Source organism: Eschscholzia californica, unplaced genomic scaffold (assembly GCF_041429995.1).
Source record: "Eschscholzia californica isolate CP2 unplaced genomic scaffold, dmEscCali1.0.p SCAF_4, whole genome shotgun sequence".
Taxonomy (NCBI): domain Eukaryota; kingdom Viridiplantae; phylum Streptophyta; class Magnoliopsida; order Ranunculales; family Papaveraceae; genus Eschscholzia; species Eschscholzia californica.
This window is the reverse complement of record NW_028238461.1, coordinates 10,938,445-10,961,745: the sequence shown is the minus strand read 5'-3', so window position 1 is coordinate 10,961,745 and position 23,301 is coordinate 10,938,445. Positions and strand designations below refer to the sequence as shown.

Genomic DNA, 23,301 nt, shown 5'->3' with positions numbered 1-23,301 from the left:
TTCAGATAAAGGGAACCTAGGGTTTTTGAATCCGTTTTCCTAAAAATTCTAACGACAAATTAATTTTTGGTTTAATTTGATTGTTCTTTGTATAACTCAGGTTTTCAGTCCATGAACGGTCTGAAAACCCGGAAGGTTTTATCGTCAAAAATGGTAAAAACTCTAATAAATTGTCGAGAAATTGATTAGTACGACTTCATCTAAACCCTAGATATAAAATTAGTTCTTCATGATAAAGGATTGAAGCTTGAATATATGGAAAAAGAAAAGAAAATTAGAAAAGTTAGATTTCTCACAAAATTTTCCAGCCAAACAGAGCCTTAGGGAAGCAATTTCCTTCTGATTTTCTGAGATCCTGCCAAACAGACCCTCCGGGAAAGCGATTTTCTCGTCTTCCCGGAAATATTTTCCTTGAGAGAAAATAGTTTTCTCACCTTCTTCGATTCTATTTCTCTCACTAATCCTTTCTGTTTTCTCTCTCTTGTCTTAATGTCTCTCTGGAAAGTCTCTCTCTCTATCTCTCTCTCACTAAGAAATAGAGGAAACAATAAGAAAATCAAAAATCAAAAGAAAAACTCCATTAACAAGCTCTCGGTTTTCTCTCTCTCTCTCTCTACAATATCTCTCTTTCTCTTTAATTTCTCTGTAATTCCTCTCTCTCTCACAAATAACAGGAACTACAATTGAATAGATGAAAGAAAAATCAAAACCTCTCTATCTCTCTCTCTCTCTACTGTTATAGCCGAGATAAGAATCTCTCTTTTCTCTCTCTCTCTCTCTGCAAACTCTTCTCTCACTAAAGAGTTACAAAAAGAAGAAAATGAAATATAGAAGATGATGATGTGATGATCTCTCCTGTTCTATCCTCTCTGTTTTTCTTTGTTCTCTACAACCCGATCCTTCTTAGCTGTCGAGAGATCCCCCTCTGTTCCTTCTTCTTTTGTTTATGTAGAGAGCCACCGACACCCCATTGATTCCCTTCCTTATCTCCCTTTCCTTTCTTTCACAAACATTCCATTTCTATTACTCTTTCCATTTCTGTTTCGATTTTGAAATATCTCCTTTTCAAGAAATTAAACAGCTCTCGGTTATAAAAGGAAGAGGAAGATGATGACGTCAGCTGACGTCATCGAGTCGGGTTGGGTTGTCCGGGTCACTCGTACAGCTTGGTGTACCTCTGGACGTGACCGACAGTAGCCCGCGTATTCCCTGGTTCATTCGATTTCTTGCCGGATGCATGCCACGTGTCTCTCTTGACTTTTAGTATACCAAATTTGACCCGAACTTTGACTTGCTCTAATTTATTCATCCGGACTCCGATTTGACTTCCGTTTTCGCCTACGGGTTCGTCTTGGACTCTACTTTCCATCCGAGCACTAATACTGATCATGAGATCAGAATCACAAAATGACCAAAATACCCCTAGTCTGCATTTCTCCGACTTTTATCCGTTTTGCACACATAACTCTGAAAAAGGTACCTGAGCAAGGAAACACAAGCAAAACATCAGAGTAACAGCTCGAATTAGACTAACTAGTCTAAATTAAGATATTCAGATGAGGCATTTTCATGACTCATCAGTTTCCTCTCTTGAGCAGTGTATAGATGTTATCTTCTGGTATAGTAAAAGTTTGAGACTAGACTGGTTGGTACCCGATAAATTTAGTCTTCAACGTGTCTTGGACACTAAGATTTCAAAAGTAACCCTGCTGAGTTTGTCCGACAATAAAATCTTAATGGTTGTGGAATTTCTAATCTTGACAGACCCGATCTAATGAGAGAATAACCCCATGGTCACCCGAGCTGCCCCAATTTCCGCTCTTGTTCATGGTGGGAGAGAAAAGCTACTGGGATAATGAAAAACAAGTTTGTAGCCTCTCATGATAGGACTTGCAATCAAAAAACCCTCTCGTGATAGGAGAGAATAAGCTAATCAAATAATGAAAAAAAAAATCACTCATTAGTGGTGCATCTTAAAACCTCTTTTGCTTCTTGTGAACAAAGCCTCTCTCTTCACCAGAACAGAGAAAATAAAGATAAAAGTTTCAGTAGAATAAAGGAAAGAAAGAGAAATGAAGATAAGGGTCCAAGAATCCCTCAGGAACAAATTAGGTATGTGAGTTTCACCGTAACAGAAAAAGAGAAAGAAATATAAAGATGATGTTTGGTTTGGTGAAGGATATGGTGGTGGTGGCCAATAGGTGGCAGTGGTGGCGGAAAAAATGTGGTGGTTGCAGAAGGAGAGAAAAATTACTACTCCTATTATGATTTCTTTCGCTGAAGACTTTCAAGAAATGGCCGATTGGACATTTGGCGGCAACCCCATCCCCAATTTGAAGAAAGTAGAAAAGATAGGGAGGAAAATAATAAATGATGGGTGAGAAGGGGAAATGGAAAATAAAGTTCCAACTACAAACGTTAACTCAACAAAAAACAAAAACCACAAAAGTTTACACTTCACATAGGGCAAAGTTATTTTGGGGGTCAAAGTTGAATGGTGTGCATATATAGGGGCCAAATCGACCAGTTTCTCACAAATTGGACTTCAGATTTCAGATCTAAAGAATTAAAACAAAAGCTCAAAAGTCTCATACTCGATTTCAAACCCGCCACGAGCTTCTGTTATTTTTTTGCAGAAAAACATCAAAATTAAATCAATGGAGGAGAAGGTGAAGAGTATTAGGGTTTTGTGTCGTAAACTGATCATCACCAACAACGAACCAGGTCTTCAATGGCTAATCGGATCTCCTTTCTTCTCTCCTTTCACCATCGTCTCCACCTTCAGATGTCTTCACACTCAATCTCCTCAAGATCCATACTCTCCCGATTACTCTAAAGAATCTGGTAACTATCTCTCTAAAGTGATCTCATAATCAGTCAATTTCACTCATCTTTCTCTAAATGTTGATCCCAATTTCCATAAACAGATGATCTTAGAACGTTACTCTTGAAAGGATTTGAAGTTATTGGAGCATTACTAATTGGGGATAACAGTAATTTGGAAATTAATGCACGTAAAGCTATTGAATCTGCTCGTAAATTTAGAAAATTTCATCACAGTGATGATAAAGGAAACTGTGATGTTATAGGAGCATCTTCGGATTTGATTAGTGGAGAAATTAGGTTTTTTGTTTCCGCAACTGGAAATGCTAATGAAATTGAAGCTATTGATAGTGTTGTTTACGACGATAACCCTGAAAAGTATATTTGGGAGAGAGGTTGTTTAATTAAGTGTGAGATGAGTATCAAGTTGCCTATCTATGTTCATTTAGATAAGCCTTCAGGTATGTTGATTCAAATTCTGTTCCTTTCTCAGTTTGATTCAGTTTTTTAGGGCTGATAACAAGTGTGAGATGGGTAGTGGCTGTTTGATCTTAGCTGAATGAGTTTTGATAGTTTACTTTGTTCTATAGTTATTGGTAGTAATCTGTTTTAACTACCTCACAACCACCATAATATCAAGTTTCTATGAAGATTGAATTGTGTAAAACTAATGTATGAACTCTGAACCCGGTAGAATGGAGTCGAAATTTGTGCACCCATTATGAATGTTAGGTTTTTCTTGATGGGTTCCACCTAAACTCTGAAATGGAGGAAAAAAAAATTAAGTTAAGCGATTTGAATCTTAGTCGATGGAGAAAGCTGAAATTTTCCTCAGCTATTAAAAGTTGGTTTTGATCACCGATTCATTCTTTGTGTCTGTCAGGGTCATGGTATATTCTATTTCAATAAGTATATTCTCATTGTTGTACTCTCTTTTGACGATATATATAATTAGATGCCAGGGAAATGTTTACTTCATCAATTGATGCGGCTGCTGCTAAGTTCAGAGACCCAGATGTTGTTTATTTGATTGAAGGGGCAAAGGATTCGTCTGAAGCTTTATCTCGGGCTTTCATTCTTGAAGGCATAGACTTTGAGTTAGATAGTTGTCTCTCGAATGTCAAGTCTATAGAGAGTGCGATTAAGGAACCTGATCTAAAGGCTCTACCCTGTGGAGACCTCTGTGCGAAAAATAAGTCAAGTGTGCCTCTGACTTCTACCGAGGTAAATTAGATTTCTTAGAAATTCATTATAATTTAATGATGATGTTGTATGATATTGTGATCATTTACCTGATCTTCTCAGTCGTCTTATGAGTTATCTTCATTAACCTGTCTCAAGTTTTCATTATGTGCTTAAATATCCTTACTCTTGCATGTGAAGCTCTTTGAGTTTCTTCTGATGAGGATACCTGCCATTACAAGGGATTTAGTTGTAGACTTGTAGTAAAAACTTCTTTGGTTAGGCTGCAGGTATAATCCAGGTATTTGTCTTTCAAAATCGGTCAGGAAGTTCTCGAAGCCCCGCAGCACCCATGGCCGAGTATTTTCCAGGTATTGTTTTTTCTCTTGAGTTGATCATAAGATAAATAAAGATACAAAAAAGTATATTTTGAAGCATGTGCCCTGACTTGCACCACAATATTCCTTGATTCCTTCTTATTTATTGCTATGGCATATAAATTGTTTTTCTTCATACTTACAGTTGGGAAGTGTTTGTTTTCAGCTCCAGAACCAGCAGAAGCTTTGGTGCTTTCTTTGAACATTGAAGTCATTTGTTATGCTGCAAAAAACCTATCTCTAGGTAATGCAGTCTCTAAGTTAGTTGTGCCTGGATTAATTGACCAATTGACTGCAATTAAGAAAGCTGTCATGCCCAACCTTTTAACACAACATCCTCAGGTAATGCTTGCCTTCAGATACTATGAATCTCTATCGACTTTCTTTACAGTGGAATATCTAGACAATGAAGCAAAACTTGACTAATGGCTTCTTTAAATATAGTATAGACTATAGAGGAGTATTTAATGTAAAAGACATATCTACCTAAAATCATGAAAGCTAGAAGATCGGGGAGATCTCATGTAACAGCACGAGCAACGTGAGTCGAAGTATCAGTTGTTCTCGTTTGGTGGTTATTGGGGAAAACCCGATCAACCTAGATGTTCTGGTACTGCTTACATATTGTTTGGAATAGAAGCTTAAATGGTTAGCTATGAACTTCCCGGGTTCTTAGCTAACTGAAGGGACCTTGAATAGCGCATCAAAAGATACATTTTTGGAGTATACATGTCTCTTATGTCAGGGCGACCAAGAGATGAATTTAATAGTATATCGTACTCCTGTATTAAGATTTCATCTAGTTTTTGTGTACGGCATGCCCCATACGGATATAATTTTGATAATTAGTTTATCACTACAAATTTATCTGCCAAGTGTATTATAGAAAAAGAATAACATGTTTAATGTGACCTGGGTCGAGTTGTGATCCTCAGTTAGCAAGATCAGTTTTCGACCTCTGGGCAATCTACATGTTGCCCAAAAACATAGTGAGCAAACTTATAACAGAGGTCATACAGAGAGGCTCCACGTCATTAACATGTATACAAAGCTGATAGCTTGGTATTGGTAGCTAGTTCTGCCCACATTTATTTCTTATAATGGCGTTATTATCTGACATTATTTCAACGTACTGACGATATCAATTTTGTATCTTGTAAGGATATATGCTCGTGAAATTTCATATGCCCCTAAGTTTCAAAAAAAGAAAAATTGCATATGGCCCGCCCCATGGATTTAAAGTTTATCATAGGTTCTTCTTTCCTTCATATTGAATGATACTTATCGGCATAATATCCACTTGACTGCGAACTCTTTTCTGGTTGCAGTTATGCCCATATCACTTCTGTCCTCCTGGGGTTATACACCCCATAACAGTTCTATATGAGCTCAATTATGGGGAGACTGAAATTAAACAAGGTACAATGATTTTTCTGGCAACTATTAAGTATCAACATATTTTCGCAGGAAACAATCATTTCTAGTTTGTATTTAGTGATTTTATGTACTTTTATTGTTTTAGAGTTTCGGTCCTCTACGATCGATATGGTGTCTTATTTGCGGCATAGGCAATAATACCAGTCAGATGTGATCTGATATCCGCTCAATGGTTGTTTTTTTTTTCAATAATTGTTTATCTTCTTACACGGTCAATTTCCTTATACAGTTGAAATTAGGAGGGCTTTACACTTGAGGTTGGGATTACCCTTGGATCGCCCTCTCCTACTAATCGCTAATGCCCTTAATACTTCCACTGATAGCATAACTGCTGGGAGTAACTCGACAAGATATGGTAATTATGGAACTATTTATAGACAGATTATGATGTATCTGTCAAGATCTGTACTTGCTTCAACTTAGCGTTGCCAAAATTATGTGTACTTGCAGTGTCAATCTTGCTGAAAAACGTGCATACTGGAGTTCCAAGAAGTGGGGGTAAGACTGTAAAATAGATATATTCTTTTTTTTTTTGGCTTTTGTTAATCAATTTTGTGCTTAATATTTTTTTTTTGAGCTTGTTTCTTTTTCTTCTCGATACATGTGTTTTTTTACGTCACAGTTACTCTCTCATATTTTTGTGCAGTTTCTGGAGGTCTCACTTCTGTTATTGATGGTTCATACGAATACTATCATTACCTTCAAGATGGTTTCGATGACTCTGTAAGTGCTCTTAGTTTCTTAACTGTGTTTGGTTTTTTTAGCACCAGGAGTAACGGTTAGCGATAAACCTATTCCCCTTCGATTGTTACGAAGTATCTGTTTTCTTTCATGAGCGTAGTCAGCAAAAATGGTGCATTTTATTAGCTCGATGCTTGCTTAGTAGTGCTCACTGAGTGAAAATGATGTTTTGTAATTTTTTTAATTAAACCACAATGTCGCTTCTGCCTTCAATGAGTTATCCGGAATAGGAGAACATAGAAAGCATCTTAGATCGTGCTTCTTGAAATCTGGTAGAGCTGTTGTCTCACTTGCGCCAAATATATCATCTGTTCATTTTAACTATTCGATGTTTAATGCTACTTTTATCTTGTTTACAACTGATGATATCTCGCGAGAGCAATGACTTATCTGTTCCTTCTGTAGTTCTACACGACTATTATTTAACTTAGTGATATTAAATTTCATAACTATGGTTCCACCTCATGAATTTCAATTCGTATAAATATACTGTATTTCACTTTTACAACTCATAAACATTTGCCCAATTGTGTTATCCTTAAAGTACAGTTGGTTGATGCAGGCGCTATGTCATTTGTATTTCGCCGTCCCTATTTTTATCTGGTTGTGCAGCTTTATAATTATTCTTATGCTCTACCATCTGTTTACTTGCTAGGGCTGGGGCTGTGCTTACCGATCTCTACAAACTATTGTTTCATGGTTCAAACTCCAAAATTATACATCAATCAAAGTCCCTTCTCACAGGTATATGAATGAACCCTTTTAAAACATTGTCTAATTTGTCAAATTAGTAACCTCTTTCAGATTTACAGAGTTGAAAACACAATTTTGGCACTTTAAAAGTTCAAACTTTAAAGAGAATATACCAGTGAACCGAGTCCTTATATGTTTTTAGGGAAGTTCAACAAGCCCTTGTAGAGATTGGTGACAAAGATCCTTCATTTATTGGGTCGCGTGAATGGATTGGAGCCATAGAAATAAGCTTTGTTCTGGACAAGCTTCTTGGTGTAAGTATTCTACTTTGTGTAAATCTGAAGTATCTGTAAAGGTATCAGGGATTGATAGCTTGGTGCGATCTTGATCATATCGTGGCATGGACAGGTAAGCTGCAAAATCATGAGTTTGAGATCTGGAGCAGAGTTCCCTGAGAAATGTCGGGAGCTGGCTCTGCATTTCGAGACACAAGGAACCCCTGTTATGATTGGTCAGTACTAAGAAACCCACCATTTTCTCTCTCTATACATACTCGTTTTCTACTTATTCGTCGAACTAGTATTGTGGTTAGTTGAAATCAGTAAAGCACAGAAGTTGATCTTTCTAGATTAATATTAGGCCTTTTCAATTCTTCGAATAAATGCAGGTGGTGGAGTTCTTGCCTATACACTTCTAGGAGTCGAGTACAATGATGCAAGTGGGGACTGTGCTTTCCTTATATTGGACCCTCATTATACGGGCGGCGAGGATCTAAAAAAGATTGTTAATGGTGGGTGGTGCGGATGGAAAAAGTCGGTCGATAGCAAGGGTAAAAGTTTCTTCTTGCAAGACAAATTTTATAATCTTCTTCTCCCTCAAAGACCTAACTTTGTCTGAAAGCTGAAGTAAAAAATGGTTGGTTTTCCACAAAGAGAAGACTGTTTTACAACGAAGACATTTATATTCGCAGCAGCACCATGTTTTGGTAAGACATTTATCGATGAACTTTTCTGATCGATATAGGGAGTCAAGGTGAAGTGGATTGGAGATTCTGGTTTAATGAAACCATCTTAAGATGGTTATGAAGAAAAACTGGTTAGTTTAGAGAGAGCGAGAGAGAGAAACCTTTTTGAGATACGGCTTGGAATCAAGTAGTTATATGTTGTGAAATGTACAAAGTCACTCGGGGTTGTGTTTCTTTTTGGAAATTTTAGGACTTGTACTCAAATATCTAGAAGAAAATCCAGTTAGTCATTTTTCGTTCTACTATTTGCTTACCAATAAATCAAAGTTCGCAAACAGACCACGGATCGATCAAACCATCTTTTCTTGACAATTAGATCGAATCTAGTCTCTCTAAACCAATAAACAACATGGCTTCTTTCATACGAGGATTACCTCAAAATTATAACATTAAACCGACATTATGGCTTAAAATGATGAATTAGATAAGATTCAACTACTTCTATTTACAATTGTTCAATATGAACTGAACATCGCCCGTCAACGACTTCATACTTCATCTACTAGTCCTGAAATCAGTTCTAAAGAACTTAAGAATGTTGTTGACTTTGTGAAAATTGAAAATCATTTTCTAAATGAAGTTTCTCTTAATTTGAATTACTTGGGTAGCTTGTTTGCTGTAAAAATTCAAAGTGATTTTTGCAATGATGCATAGTAAAACTCATGAGAAAGATTGTTGTTTAACTTTTGCTCTCTCAAACTCGACTTCTATCTATGGGGCCGACGCAGACCGAACTCCAATATGCCGGTTCCATTGGATGGGACCTGTTGAGAGAAAAATGATCTGTCCAATGGGGGCAGGTCACAACAGCGTTAGGCCTGTGGTCGATTATATCCTACCTTTCGAGCTATTTGGCATTACTCATTTACTCTTCACTCAATTGCACTGTCCGACACCGTTAGGTTAGAACCGGAGCCTGAACGTATGTACGTACCTGATGGCCTAGCTCCCGGGGCCTAGCTCCCGGGCTCCGTGATGAAAACACAGCAAGTTTATTATCTCCCAAAACTTGAAGAAGAAAAATGGCGCTAAGCCTCTCTATCTCTCCCGTTTCTCCCCTTTTCCCGCCATTTCTTCAAAACCCTAAACCTAACTCTTCTTCTTTATCATCTCTCTACTCCTCCCGCCATCTCTCTCAATACCCAAAACCCATATTTTCTTCTCCCTCTCCAACAATCCCACACTCCATTTCTGACTCTCAAGATAACATTTTTCTCCCTTTTCTTCAGGAACAAGAAGAAGAACAACTTGAACAAGAGAAACAACAACAACTAGAAGAACAAGAACAGTTGGATTTACAAGACCCAATCATTAGATTCTTCAAACATCGAACTATATTACCAACTGAAGATCCCATTTCCGAAGGTCGAACTTTGCTACAAAAGAATCGTCGGTCTTCATGGCGCTTAGCAGATATTAACAACATAGAAGATGAAGAAGTAGAAGAAGGAAATGAAACAACTTTGGATGATGGGGTTTCTAATTCAAGTCCAGTAGAAGGGATCGTTGAAGAAATACTAAAACTTGCTAGAAATGTTCCAGAGAATTCAACATTAGGAGAGATTTTAGGTTCTTCATATGTGGGCAAAATTGGGGAATCTGAATGTATTGAGATTTTATCTCTAATGGGAGATGAAGGTTTAGTGATTAGTTGTTTGTATTTCTTTGAATGGATGGGTTTACAGGAACCCTCTCTAGTCTCACCCAAAGCCTATAATGTGATGTTTGGAGTATTGGGTTGGGCAAAAATGGGAGAAAAATTGATGGTTTTATTCAGAAATTTGCCTGTTGATAAGCAATTCAAGGATGTTCGTGTTTATAATTCAGCTATTTCAGCCTTGTCATACTGTGGGAGGTAAGAATTGGGTATCTTTACTTTGAGTTCAACCTAATTTTATGTCAATCTCATCTCTGTCTTAGAGTATTTTGTTTAGTTATCTCGTTCGGTTGTTGTTTAGGCTTAATGGGTTCATTGGTAATTAGGTGTAGATGAAAAGGTGAATTTCAGCCATGAATATGTTGATTTTGGATGACTATAATTTTCCGAGAGTGTCCGGAGCCTGGCTTAGTAAGTGTCGAGGCCTCCCAGTGTGGAACAAAACTTCACACCAAGGTGGCTGGTGGCTGGTGGCTGGCTAAGTGAGGACAAAATCGTGCATGTGTGTGTGTGGGGGGGGGGGGGGGGGGGTCTACGTTGTCGCTGCGTACTCTCATGGTTGGGCGAATAGTGCGTCTTCGCCAATGTCGAAGCCTTTTAGGTGCCCTTGAGGAGCCTTCTCCAAGAGCAAAACCCCATACCTGTAGGCTTGGGCCTGAGGTGTCTAAAGCGGGGACAATATCGATAACGGCTAAGGGCGTTACACTATAATTTTCTGAGAGTGTCGATTTTTTGTTTTGATTGATGGTCTATTATTGATGTTTCATCAGTGGGGATTGGGGAAGAATGATCTCATTTAAATGTAATGACGAATTCGAGATTGGGTATGAGTTATGACTTACGGCCATTCAAATTATGTACTTAACTAGTATGATAATTTGTAGTTAGCTTTTTATTTCAGGTTTGATGATGCTTGGAGAGTATTTGAGGAGATGGAAACAGCTAACATTCAGCCAGATCATGTCACCTGTTCAATTTTAATAACAGTTATGAGAAAAGCTGGACGTAGTGCTAAAGATGCGTGGGAGTTCTTTGAGAGAATGAACAAAAAAGGAATAAAATCGAGTTTCGAAGTATTAGGTGCTCTTGTAAAATCTTTCTGTGACGAGGGGTTGAAAAAGGAAGCTCTTATTATTCAATCCGATATGGAGAAGAAAGGTCTTAAGTCGAATGCCATCATATATAACACCTTAATCGATGCTTACGCTAAAGACTTTCAGATTGAAGAAGCTGAAGGCCTCTTCACGGAGATGAGAGAGAAAGGAATTAAACCTACCTCCGCCTCGTATAACATTCTAATGGATGCATATAGCAAAAGAATGCAGCCTGAAATCGTCGAAGAACTTCTCTTAGAGATGCAAGATTTAGGCTTAGAACCAAGTGTCAAATCATATACTTGTCTTATAAGTGCTTATGGAAGACAGAAGAAAATGAGTGATAGAGCAGCTGATGCTTTCTTGAGGATGAAAAAGGTTGGAATAAAACCGTCTTCTCATTCTTATACTGCCCTCATCCATGCATATGCAGTAGATGGATGGCACGAAAAGGCGTATACAACATTTGAGAACATGAAAAGGGAAGGAATAAAACCCGCAGTGGAAACATATACTGCACTTCTGGATGCATTTAGGCGAGCAGGTGATACTGAAACGTTAATGGAAATATGGAAGATGATGAGAGCTGATAAAATTGAAGGTACCCGTGTTACATTTAACATTCTTCTCGACGGGTTTGCAAAACAAGGTCATTATACTGAAGCAAGAGATGTTGTTTCTGAATTTGGGAAGATAGGTCATCAGCCAACAGTGATGACTTATAATATGCTTATGAATGCATATGCACGAGGAGGGCAACACTCAAAGTTGCCACAACTGTTGAAAGAGATGGCAGTTCTCAATCTAAAACCTGATTCAGTCACATATTCTACCATGATTTATGCTTATGTTCGTGTTCGTGATTTCAGAAGGGCATTTTATTATCACAAACAGATGGTAAAAAACAAACAAGTTCCTGATCCAAGATCCTATCAAAAACTTCGGTCGATCTTGGATGTAAAAGCTGCAATAAAGAACCGGAAGGATAAAAGTGCAATCTTGGGTATAGTTAATAGTAAAATGGGATTGATTCAATCTAAGAAGGGTAAGAAAGACGAGTTTTGGAAAAACAGAAAAAGGTAATTTACGTAGGCCTCTTCTAGTACTGGGAACTGGTGGGGCTCCTCTTATGCTTCCATAGGACCTGAAACATTTAAGATGGTGGATATTCCAATCGTTGTATTATCCGTCTATAGATCTATAATTTTCGACTTCTGCTCTTGAAATCGGACTTTCTGTTTTCATATCGGAGAAACTTGTCGCAGTAAAGATTCAAGTCTTGTAAGAGTTATCCTTGCTGGTTTCGAGCTTCACTGCCAAAGCTCAAAAAAACAGTAAGCTATAAAACTATCCATGCTAACTGAAGCTGTTACCGCTGGAGCGTGGAGGTGAAGTTGTGAAGCTCTAAGATGAATATATCGTTAAATCATCAACAAAAGCCATCTATTTCCAAGTTTTATGCTTCTCTACATCCTGGTAACGAATGATTACTGGGTTTTTATTCTCAAAGCCAAATGTTGATGTAATGTGTCAAAATATTCTCTTGATTATTGATGAAATATAAATCCTGGCAGTGCCTTTTGCAGCTTCCATGGGCTTTTCGAAGTGGTTGCCTATTCTTTTTTTTTTTCTTTTCCTACTGTGGTGCCAAAATGAATGCAATGGCCTTTACTAAACAGATGATACCCGAGCTTCTGGCCTTCATGACCCCTTTTTTGACCCACTGACTTATATGCTCGTTTCTGTCATCCTAGCATAACGAAGATGATTTTTTTTGCGTTTCCTCCCTAAGTTTGCATGTTGTTAAGTTTTGTCAATATCAAGTTGTATTCATTCTCTTATACGTGCTTGAATGCAGAACAATTTTATCTCTTGCCTTTCCTCGAGGAAAATCAAACAGAAAATTGTATACATCTCGAATTTGATTAGTGGAGAAATTAGTTTTTTGTTTCCGCAACTGGAAATGCTAATGAAATTGAAGCTATTGATAGTGTTGTTTACGACGATAACCCTGAAAAGTATATTTGGGAGAGAGGTTGTTTAATTAAGTGTGAGATGAGTATCAAGTTGCCTATCTATGTTCATTTAGATAAGCCTTCAGGTATGTTGATTCAAATTCTGTTCCTTTCTCAGTTTGATTCAGTTTTTTAGGGCTGATAACAAGCATGGGTAGTGGCTGTCTGATCTTAGTTGAATGAGTTTTGATAGTTTACTTTGTTCTATAGGTATTGGTAGTAATCTGTTTTAACTACCTCATAACCACCATAATATCAAGTTTATATGAAGATTGAATTGTGTAAAATTAATGTATGAACTCTGAAGTCTGAACCTGGTAGAATGGTGTCGAAATTTGTGCACCCATTATGAAAGTTAGGTTTTTGTTAATGGATTCCACCTAAACTCTGAAATGGTGGAATAAAATTGAGTTAAGCGATTTCAATCTTAGTTGATGGAGAAAGGTGAAATTTTCCTCAGCCATTAAAAGTTGGTTTTGATCACTGATTCATTCTTTGTGTCTGTCGGGGTCATGGTATATTCTATTTCAATAAGTATATTCTCATTGTTGTACTCTCTTTTGACGATATATATAATTAGATGCCAGAGAAATGTTTTCTTCTGCAATTGATGCTGCTGCTGCTAAGTTCAGAGACCCAGATGTTATTTATTTGGTTGAAGGGGCAAAAGATTCATCTGAAGCTATACCTCGGGCTTTTATTCTTGAAGGCGTAGACTTTGAGTTAAATAGTTGTCTCTCGAATATCAAGTCTATAGAGAATGCGATTAAGGAACCAGATCCAAAGGCTCTACCTTGTGGAGACTTCTGTGCGAAAAATAAGTCTAGTTTACCTCTGACTTCTATTGAGGTTAATTAGATTTCTTAGAAATTCATTATAAATTAATGATGATGTCGTGATCATTCACCTGATCTTCTTACATCAGTCGTCTTATGAGTTATCTTCATTAACCTGTCTCAAGTTTTCATTATGTGCTTAAATATCCTTACTCTAGAATGTGAAGCTCTTTGAGTTTCTTCTGATGAGGATACCTGCCATTACAAGGGTTTTAGTTGTAGACTTGTAGTAAAAACTTCTTTGGTTAGGCTGCAGGTATAAAAACTTATTTATTGCTATGGCATATAAATTGATTTTCTTCATACTTACAGTTGGGAAGTGTTTGTTTTCAGCTCCAGAACCAGCAGAAGCTTTGGTGCTTTCTTTGAACATTGAAGTCATTTGTTATGCTGCAAAAGACCTACCTCTAGGTAATGCAGTCTCTAAGTTAGTTGTGCCTGGATTAATTGACCAATTGACTGCAATTAAGAAAGCTGTCATGCCTTCAGATACTACGAATCTCTATCGACTTTCTTTACAGTGGAATATCTAGACAATGAAGCAAAACTTGACTAATGGCTTCTTTTAATATAGTGTAGACTATAGGGGAGTATTTAATTTAAAAGACATATCTACCTAGAATCATGAAAGCTAGAAGATCGGGTAGAACTCATGTAACAGCACGAGCAACGTGAGTCGAAGTATCAGTAGTTCTTTCTTGATTGTTATTGGGGAAAACCCGATCAACCTAGATGTTCTGGTACTGCTTACATATTGTTTGGGATAAAAGCTTAAATGGTTAGGTACGAACTTCCCGGGTTCTTCGCTGACTGAAAGGACCTTGAATAGCGCATCAAGAGATACATTTTTGGAGTATACATGTCAGGGCGACGGAGAGATGAATTTAATAGTATATCATACACCTGTATTAGGATTTCATCTAGTTTTTGTGTACGGCATGCCCCATATGGATATAATTTTGATAATTAGTATTGTTAGCTAGTTCTGCCCACATTTATTTCTTATAATGGCGTTACTATCTGACATTATTTCCACGTACTGATGATATTGATTTTTTATATTGGAAGGATATATGCTCTTGAAAGCATCTTAGGTCGTGCTTCTTGAAATCTGGTAGAGCTGTTGTCTCACTTGCGCCAAATATATCATTTCATTTTAACTATTCGATGTTTAATGCCACTTTTATCTTGTTTACAACTGATGATATCTCGTGAGGGCAATGAATTATCTGTTCCTTCTATACGACTATTATTTAACTTAGTGATATTAAATTTCATAACTATGCTTCCACCTCATGAATTTCAATTTGTATAAATATACTGTATTTCACTTTTACAACTCATAAACATTTGCCCAATTGCGTTATCCTTAAAGTACAGTTGGTTGATGCAGGAGCTATGTCATTTGTATTTCGCCGTCCCTATTTTTATCTGGTTGTGCAGCTTTATAATCATTCTTATGCTCTACCATCTGTTTACTTGCTAGGGCTGGGGCTGTGCTTACCGATCTCTACAAACTATTGTTTCATGGTTCAAACTCCAAAATTATACATCAATCAAAGTCCCTTCTCACAGGTATATGAAATTATGAATGTACCCTTTTAAAACATTGTCTAATCTGTCAAATTAGTAACCTCTTTCAGATTTACAGAGTTGAAAACACAATTTTGGCACTTTAAAAGTTCAAACTTTAAAGAGAATATACCAGTGAACCGAGTCCTTATATGTTTTCATGGAAGTTCAACAAGCCCTTGTAGAGATTGGTGACAAAGATCCTTCATTTATTGGGTCGCGTGAATGGATTGGAGCCATAGAAATAAGCTTTGTTCTGGACAAGCTTCTTGGTGTAAGTATTCTACTTTGTGTAAATCAGAAGTATCTGTAAAGGTATCAGGGATTGATAGCTTGGTGCGATCTTGATCATATCGTGGCATGGACAGGTAAGCTGCAAAATCATGAGTTTGAGATCTGGAGCAGAGTTCCCTGAGAAATGTCGGGAGCTGGCTTTGCATTTCGAGACACAAGGAACCCCTGTTATGATTGGTCAGTACTAAGAAACACACCATTTTCTGTCTCTCTATACATAGCCGTTTTCTACTTATTCGTCGAACTAGTATTGTGGTTAGTTGAAATCAGTAAAGCACAGAAGTTGATCTTTCTAGATTAATATTAGGCCTTTTCAATTCTTCGAATAAATGCAGGTGGTGGAGTTCTTGCCTATACACTTCTAGGAGTCGAGTACAATGATGCAAGTGGGGACTGTGCTTTCCTTATATTGGACCCTCATTATACGGGCGGTGAGGATCTAAAAAAGATTGTTAATGGTGGGTGGTGCGGATGGAAAAAGTTGGTCGATAGCAAGGGTAAAAGTTTCTTCTTGCAAGACAAATTTTATAATCTTCTTCTCCCTCAAAGACCTAACTTTGTCTGAAAGCTGAAGTAAAAAATGGTTGGTTCGTGATTTCAAAAGGGCATTTTATTTTCACAAACAGATGGTAAAAAACAAACAAGTTCCTGATCCAAGGTCCTATCAAAAACTTCGGTCGATCTTCGATGTAAAAGCTGCAATAAAGAACCGGAAGGATTAAAGTGCAATCTTGGGTATAGTTAATAGTAAAATGGGATTGATTCAATCTAAGGGTAAGAAAGATGAGTTTTGGAAACAGAAAAAGGTAATTTACGTAGGCCTCTTCAAGTACTGGGAACAGGGTGGGGCTCCTCTTATGCTTCCATAGGACCCGAAGCATTTATGTTGGTGGATATTCCAATCTTTATATTATCCGTCTATAGATCTATAATTTACGACTTCTGATCTTGAAGTCGGACTTTCTGTTTTCATATCGGAGAAACTTCTCGTAGTAAAGATTCAAGTCTTGTAAGAGTTATCCTTGCTGGTTTCGAGCTTCACTGTTAAAGCTCGAAAAAACAGTAAAGCTGTAAAACTATCCACGCTAACTGAAGCTGTTACTGGTGGAGCCTGGAGGCGAAGTTGTGAAGCTCTAAGATGAATATATCATTAAATCATCAACAGAAGGCATCTAAATTTCCAAGTTTTCCGCTTCTCTATATCCAGGTAACGAATGATCACTGGGGTTTTATTCTCAAAGCCAAATGTTGATGTAATGTGTCAAAATATTCTCTTGATTATTGATGAAATAAAAATCCTGGCAGTGCCTTTTGCAGGTTCCAAGGGCACATTTTCGAAGCGGTTGCCTTTTTTTTTCCTTTTCCTACAGTGGTGCCAAAATGAATGCGATGGCCTATACCAACAGATGATATCCGAGCTTCTGGCCTTCATGACCCCTTTTTTGACCCACTGGCTTATATGCTTATTTGTGTCATCCTAGCATAACGATGATGAATTTTTTTGGGAGCTTTCTTGCGAAGTTTGTATGTTAGTCAACTTCTGTCGATATCAAGTTGTATTCACAACATTTTTATACGTGCTTGAATGCGCAACATTTGTTTGCGAGTTTTTTTTGCGAATTTTCTTATACGTGCTTGAATGCACAACATTTTTATCTCTTGCCTATCCAAAATTGTATTCGTCTCGCACTTGCCTCTGTCTTAATTAACAATTTACATACCTTTTTATTGTTGAAATAATTTACATACCTAAACAGCCAACGTTTTGTTCAGGCCCATTTATGGACGGGGCAAATTTTTTCTGCCTTCATAATGTCCCAACTCGGGCCGGGGTGGCCCAAATGAGGTACACGGGTCGGACCATACCCGACACAGACGGAAGGAATGGTGTACCCAGACTCAGAAACAACCCACGGTTCCTGGCCCATCCCAACCACATGCCAGGCTGACCTCAGCCCATCCCAACCAGAGGCCAAGCCGACCCTAGTCCAACCAAAACATGTCGGGCACGACCACCCCGAGCACGTTTGACACCTCTAATGGGTCTCAACCCATGCTGGACTTGACCGTAAGGACTCATGCCATCCCAATTCCCAAATGCCTTCAAACTGTTTTATCGGTTGATCTCGGACTGCTCAGTCTGAGGTCACGAAGAGTGCGACCATGGCCACCCCGAGCACGTTTGACACCACTAACGGGTCTCAATCCATGCTGGACTTGACCATAAGGACTCATGCCAGCCCAAATACCTTCAAACTGTTTTATCTGTTGATCTCGGACCGCTCAGACTGAGGTCCGGAAGAGTGCCAAGAGAGGCAGCCCAATAGTAAAATAGCGGGGCGCCTTTAGAGACACCTCCTTCCTTTTCCCGACCCACGGTCCCATCGAAGGGGCAAAAGGAAAGGAGGCTTAACCATCCCTGAATTAAAGGTGAAAGAGCCACGTGTAAACCCTAACAGATAAACTCGAAACTGAATACTTTGGTGACGTGTACTTATGGGAAAACCCTTTTTCCTTTCTTATTATTATTCGCCTCCCTCTTCCACATTTCCCACTATCTGAAAATCATTCACTAAGAAGCATAGATTACTTCTTTCTCGATCTAAAATCATTCAAATCTAGGGTTTCTGCAACTGTACCACCATCTTTCACTTATCAAATCTCACCTTCGGAGATCGAATACTTTCTCCTGTCTTGGCTCGAGATCCGGGCCAAGGCCACACAACCATAATTCCTGTAAGAAAACAAACTCTTCAAACTTATATCTTGGTTTAGTTATTTAGTAGTATTTTTAATTTTATCTCATACTTGAAAATTTCAAATCTCTTAGATATTATTATTGATAAATATGAACATTGATTAGTTTTCATTTTACTAGGTAGATTTCTGTGAATTTGTAGAATGGCTTCAAATGAGGGATTTCTAACTGAAGAACAAAGAGATAGATTGAAAATAGCTACTGAAAATGCTCAAGTATTATTGTCTTCTTCTCCCAAATCACCTAAAACATTGCTTTCTGAGAATCAGATAAGAGTTTCTACAGGTCCGAAAGCTCCAACTGTTGGATTTGCCTCAAGACATGTTCGTAGGTCTCACTCTGGAAAGGTTGTTCGACCTAAAAAGGGTGAGCTTGTTTAACTTCAAACTATTTTTAGACTCTCTTTAAGTTCATATCTCAGCACATTAGGCTTTCAAACCCTAGGGATTGTCTACGTTTTCTTGTAATTGTTTCCATATTGTTTAATACTTCCGATCGATTCTGGTGATATATATATATGTATATATATTGTCTATTATAATGGGAATTAGGAAGATGATTAGTATGTATTCAATAGGGGATGCATTTTTCTAATTTGTGATATTTGTTGCGCTGGCGATATGTCTGATGATTTTTGTGGATATGTCGTCTGTATATTGCAACAGAAAAATGATAGAAGAGGCTACAATATACCTACCCCATACCTAAATAGGAACCAACCGTCCATCAAGAGTGAAAAAGCATTAAGAGAGAGAGAGAGACGAAAATCGAGACCGTCAATTTCGTGTAAGTCTGGAGCTGGGTTTGACTGCTGGCCTCTTCTAGCATTGCTCACTGCGATAGCAAGTATATAGGTGGGTTCCGGACAGTAGGAATAGAATTACATAAGTAACTTTTACTGTTCGTGCTGGGCATCAAACTTGGTTTTGTAGTATTTCTAAGTATGAAGGTGCCTGGAACTTATGGATTATCTGGTTATTCGCGGTGTCACTAAAATCATTCTTTACATTTACATAGATACCAACTCGGGCTAGACATTCGTGTTTCATACTGCCCTCTTGGGACTCGGTTTGTTTTTTTATGTCTTGACTTCCGGTGGACTTGTACATCCTTTTGTGTCTGTAAGGATTCGCTTCACACCATAGTGACGTTACAAAAACATCAAATCTACTCAACCTGAGGAAGTTAAGTCAAAATCGAACAAGCAGAACAAAGAAATGTCTTGATATGCGACATACTTTTTTTCTTGGCCTTCAAGGAATCTTCTACTGCTCATATATACAAGTTTCACTTCCAGTGAAGTAGTGTCATCTAGATTTGTACAGTTGTTTTGGTCGACACTGTCCCTCAAACATGTTGCGGTTATTGCTGGTTCAGATGGTCCGTGTGGTTATCGATTGATATGTTTGACAGATCAAATACCATACTAGTCCAGGTGTACTTAGTTTTTGGGGGGAAAGTGTGACATCCAAGGTTGACAAGGTTCCCTTTATGTTTTCTTCTCCCATGAAGATGTGTATAATATCGAAGTATAATTACCTCCCACAGTTGATTATTACTCTGTTTAACAATTGTTACAACGCAAAGATACTATACCTTTGATGCAGTGAGAGGTCTAACAGGGATTATATCCTATAGCCAGGCACTTCTCGTGAAGAAATTCTCTACACTTCCATGCACAGGCCTAAAAACTGAAGCACTTTAAGCTTGTTACTCGAACTAGTTGGTGATATGCTCCCAACTGTTGTGGGGCCTTCGCAGTTTATGTTATTAATTTTCATCATCTATGTGACAATTTTTTTCTAATGATTTTCTTTACTTTCCGTTTCTGCCCAATTTAAATTGATGGTCTTAGATGGTGCTGGTGGCAAAGGCACGTGGGGCAGAATACTTGATACTGATGGCGAATCTTATCTTGATCACAATGATCCAAACTATGACAGTGGCGAGGTAGTTATACTTTACAAACTAATCTTCCATACTTACAAATGTTTTTGCTTAACATTCTCAGAACTGAACGGCAGTTATTCTTTAGCTTAACGAAAAATCTACTTTGCGCCTTTTCAGTTTTAAGTTTTATCAATTGTATGAACCTGTAGAAGTTCTGTGGATTTATGATAGTCATAACTTGTTTCTTTTCAAAATCTCAGGAACCGTATCAACTTGTTGCTGCCGCCATCTCTGACCCCTTGGATGACTACAAGAAAGCTGTTGTTTCACTAATAGAGGAGTACTTTAGCAATGGTGATGTGGAATTGGCAGCGACTGATCTCAGAGACCTTGGCTCAAGTGAGTACCTCCCCTATTTTGTGAAGAGACTGGTCTCCTTGGCAATGGACAGGCACGACAAGGAGAAGGAGATGGCATCAGTTTTGCTCTCAGCGCTCTATGCTGACCTGATAAGCACAACTCAAATCAGCCAGGGATTTATCTTGCTTCTTGAAGCTGCTGATGACTTGGCAGTAGACATACTAGACGCTGTTGATGTACTAGCTCTTTTTGTTGCACGAGCAGTGGTTGATGACATCCTTCCTCCAGCCTTTCTAAACAGAGCTAGAAAGGTTCTCTCGGAATCCTCCAAAGGACTCCAAGTTCTTCAGACCGCAGAGAAGAGCTATCTCTCAGCTCCTCACCATGCCGAGTTTGTGGAGAAACGATGGGGTGGGAGTACCCACGTCACCGCAGAGGATGTGAAGAACAAAATTTCAGTTTTATTGAGGGAGTATGTAGGAAGTGGAGATACAAAAGAGGCTTGTAGATGCATAAGGGAGTTGGGAGTTCCATTCTTTCATCACGAGGTGGTAAAGCGGGCTTTGGTAATTGCTATGGAAATCCAAACGGGGCAACCACTAGTTTTAAAACTTTTGAAAGAAGCTGCAGAAGAGGGTCTTATAAGTTCCAGTCAGATGGTGAAGGGGTTTGGTCGGTTTGCTGAGAGCCTGGATGATCTCTCTCTTGACATCCCATCTGCAAAGAGCTTGTTCCAGTCTCTAGTTCCCAAAGCAATCTCCGAAGGGTGGCTAGATTCTTCATTTCTTGATGAAAATGAAGATGCACAAAATGTAGATGCTGACAAAGTGAGATCTTTCAAGGAAGAGTCTGTGACAATCATTCACGAATATTTTCTCTCAGATGACATACCCGAACTCATTAGAAGTCTTGAAGATCTTGCTGCTCCAGAATTTAACCCAGTTTTTCTCAAAAAATTAATCACTCTTGCAATGGACAGGAAGAACAGAGAGAAGGAGATGGCATCAGTTCTGCTTTCGGCCCTACACACCGAGATCTTCTCAACTGAAGACATTGTGAGTGGGTTCGTCATGCTTCTAGAGTCTGCAGAAGATACAGCTCTAGATATCCTGGATGCATCAAATGAACTAGCTCTCTTCTTAGCCAGAGCAGTTATCGACGATGTTTTAGCTCCATTGAATATGGAGGAAATAAGCAGCAAACTCCCTCCAAACTGCAGCGGGGCAGAGACTGTCCACGTGGCTCGTTCGCTTGTAGCTGCACGTCATGCAGGAGAGAGGATTCTCCGTTGCTGGGGTGGTGGCACTGGGTGGGCAGTGGAGGACGCCAAGGACAAGATAACTAAGCTCCTGGAGGAGTATGAAAGTGGGGGTGTGGTTTCAGAAGCTTGTCAGTGCATTCGTGATCTTGGAATGCCCTTCTTTAACCATGAAGTGGTGAAAAAGGCACTGATTATGGCAATGGAAAAGAAGAACGACAGGATGCTGGATCTGCTCCAAGAATGTTTTGGCGAAGGACTGATCACCATTAACCAGATGACGAAAGGATTTACTAGGGTTAGGGATGGTCTTGACGACCTAGCTCTCGACATTCCAAATGCAGAGAAGAAATTCGAGTCCTACGTAGAACATGCAAAGAACCATGATTGGTTGCTCACATCCTTCACATCAACTTCATCCCCGTCTATTACCGTATGAGGATTACTCTGATAATCTCGGGTATGTTGTTTCTCTTCTGTGCTGACTGCTGCGTCTTTTATGTTGTTGTTTTAGGTACACTTGGTCGGAGGTTGGTTGGGGATTTAATTCTGCAGTTGTTGTTGGTAGTTTCCTGAGGAAAGAATGAGAGAATGTTTAGATTTACTTACTGCTAAACCCTAGATCATGTATAGAGAGTTTGGTTTATGATTTTCAATCTGACAGTGATTGCATCTGATGACTTTGGATTGGAAAACTAGAGAGAGAATGTGGCATATGATGCTTACTATTTCTCCTGTAGGTGTTCTTTTAAAGTAATATCTATTTCCTCCTTTAATTCTATAATGGTGATATAAAGCTCCCTTAGATTTTGCTTTATATTTTTTCCTTTGCAAATTTTCGATCTCATTTTTTTTTTTTGAAATTGTGATTTTTATTTTAGGGTTATTAAGATACTTGATTGTTTTATTTTCTCCTTGTGATATGAATTCTCTCAAAGAAAAGAGAAAAATGTTGGGAGCACAAAGCACAACACGATGAAACATGATCACGATGAAACGTGATCACATAAATGTATTCGTAATTAAGCTTCACGTTACACTTAGCAATTCAAAAATCTTTAGATTAATGGGTTGTTTATCATTTTGTCATCAATATTTTGCTGATTTATGTGTGATACGGCCCATAGTTGTTGTAGCTTGCCGTGTCGAGGCTCTCTAATGGTTGCTTTTGTTGTGGGATGAGTAGCTTCCTAACCATCTCCCAAGCCTAAGAAAAGGAAACAACGAAGAGTAATTTTATACCGACATGAAGTTAATCACACATAGTTATACACGTAACACTAACCAATT

At 38.4% G+C, this 23,301-nt stretch overlaps 3 protein-coding genes across 4 annotated transcripts; all 3 read left to right on the top strand.

Moving 5' to 3' along the window:
* The first annotated feature begins 1,759 nt into the window (after window positions 1–1,759).
* LOC147542624 (Peptidase C78, ubiquitin fold modifier-specific peptidase 1/ 2) lies at window positions 1,760–8,519 on the top strand. The gene is made up of 13 exons (XM_086632813.1): window positions 1,760–2,844; window positions 2,928–3,284; window positions 3,779–4,047; window positions 4,289–4,376; window positions 4,549–4,724; window positions 5,711–5,801; window positions 6,049–6,174; window positions 6,270–6,317; window positions 6,466–6,542; window positions 7,216–7,304; window positions 7,456–7,567; window positions 7,662–7,764; window positions 7,921–8,519. Exons 1-13 carry the CDS (start codon window positions 2,658–2,660, stop codon window positions 8,148–8,150), a joined length of 1,953 nt encoding a protein of 650 aa, XP_086488939.1. The 5' UTR covers window positions 1,760–2,657; the 3' UTR covers window positions 8,151–8,519.
* A 640-nt stretch (window positions 8,520–9,159) lies between these two features.
* On the top strand, window positions 9,160–16,395 carry EMB1006 (Pentatricopeptide repeat (PPR) superfamily protein). The gene is made up of 11 exons (XM_086635321.1): window positions 9,160–10,132; window positions 10,836–12,107; window positions 12,294–12,309; window positions 12,970–13,129; window positions 13,624–13,892; window positions 14,129–14,135; window positions 14,192–14,355; window positions 15,366–15,454; window positions 15,614–15,725; window positions 15,820–15,922; window positions 16,081–16,395. The coding sequence occupies exons 1-11, from the start codon at window positions 9,300–9,302 to the stop codon at window positions 16,308–16,310; spliced, it is 3,255 nt and encodes a 1,084-aa protein (XP_086491447.1). The 5' UTR covers window positions 9,160–9,299; the 3' UTR covers window positions 16,311–16,395.
* Window positions 16,396–18,134: 1,739 nt separating this feature from the next.
* On the top strand, window positions 18,135–22,828 carry LOC147542622 (MA3 DOMAIN-CONTAINING TRANSLATION REGULATORY FACTOR 1-like). 2 transcript variants are annotated; one of them, XM_086632812.1, is made up of 4 exons: window positions 18,135–18,481; window positions 18,628–18,869; window positions 20,359–20,453; window positions 20,654–22,828. In XM_086632812.1, exons 2-4 carry the CDS (start codon window positions 18,647–18,649, stop codon window positions 22,448–22,450), a joined length of 2,115 nt encoding a protein of 704 aa, XP_086488938.1. In that variant the 5' UTR covers window positions 18,135–18,481; window positions 18,628–18,646; the 3' UTR covers window positions 22,451–22,828. The 2 variants fall into 2 exon arrangements, with proteins under 2 accessions (XP_086488938.1, XP_086488937.1); XM_086632811.1 differs by having other exon boundaries at window positions 18,624–18,869.
* The last annotated feature ends 473 nt before the right edge of the window (window positions 22,829–23,301 follow it).

What these genes read in the sequence shown, in the direction of transcription:
- LOC147542624 (XM_086632813.1), top strand. Translation starts at nt 2,658, where the DNA reads ATGGAGGAGAAGGTGAAGAGTATTAGGGTTTTGTGTCGTAAACTGATC. An exon ending in TGGAGTTCCAAGAAGTGGGG is followed by an intron (nt 6,318 to 6,465) that starts GTAAGACTGTAA and finishes ATTTTTGTGCAG; the next exon opens with TTTCTGGAGGTCTCACTTCT. An exon ending in AAGATGGTTTCGATGACTCT is followed by an intron (nt 6,543 to 7,215) that starts GTAAGTGCTCTT and finishes TTTACTTGCTAG; the next exon opens with GGCTGGGGCTGTGCTTACCG.
- LOC147542622 (XM_086632812.1), top strand. Translation starts at nt 18,647, where the DNA reads ATGGCTTCAAATGAGGGATTTCTAACTGAAGAACAAAGAGATAGATTG. An exon ending in GGTTGTTCGACCTAAAAAGG is followed by an intron (nt 18,870 to 20,358) that starts GTGAGCTTGTTT and finishes TGATGGTCTTAG; the next exon opens with ATGGTGCTGGTGGCAAAGGC. An exon ending in CAAACTATGACAGTGGCGAG is followed by an intron (nt 20,454 to 20,653) that starts GTAGTTATACTT and finishes TCAAAATCTCAG; the next exon opens with GAACCGTATCAACTTGTTGC.
- EMB1006 (XM_086635321.1), top strand. Translation starts at nt 9,300, where the DNA reads ATGGCGCTAAGCCTCTCTATCTCTCCCGTTTCTCCCCTTTTCCCGCCA. An exon ending in GCCTTGTCATACTGTGGGAG is followed by an intron (nt 10,133 to 10,835) that starts GTAAGAATTGGG and finishes TTTTTATTTCAG; the next exon opens with GTTTGATGATGCTTGGAGAG. An exon ending in TGACTGCAATTAAGAAAGCT is followed by an intron (nt 14,356 to 15,365) that starts GTCATGCCTTCA and finishes TTTACTTGCTAG; the next exon opens with GGCTGGGGCTGTGCTTACCG.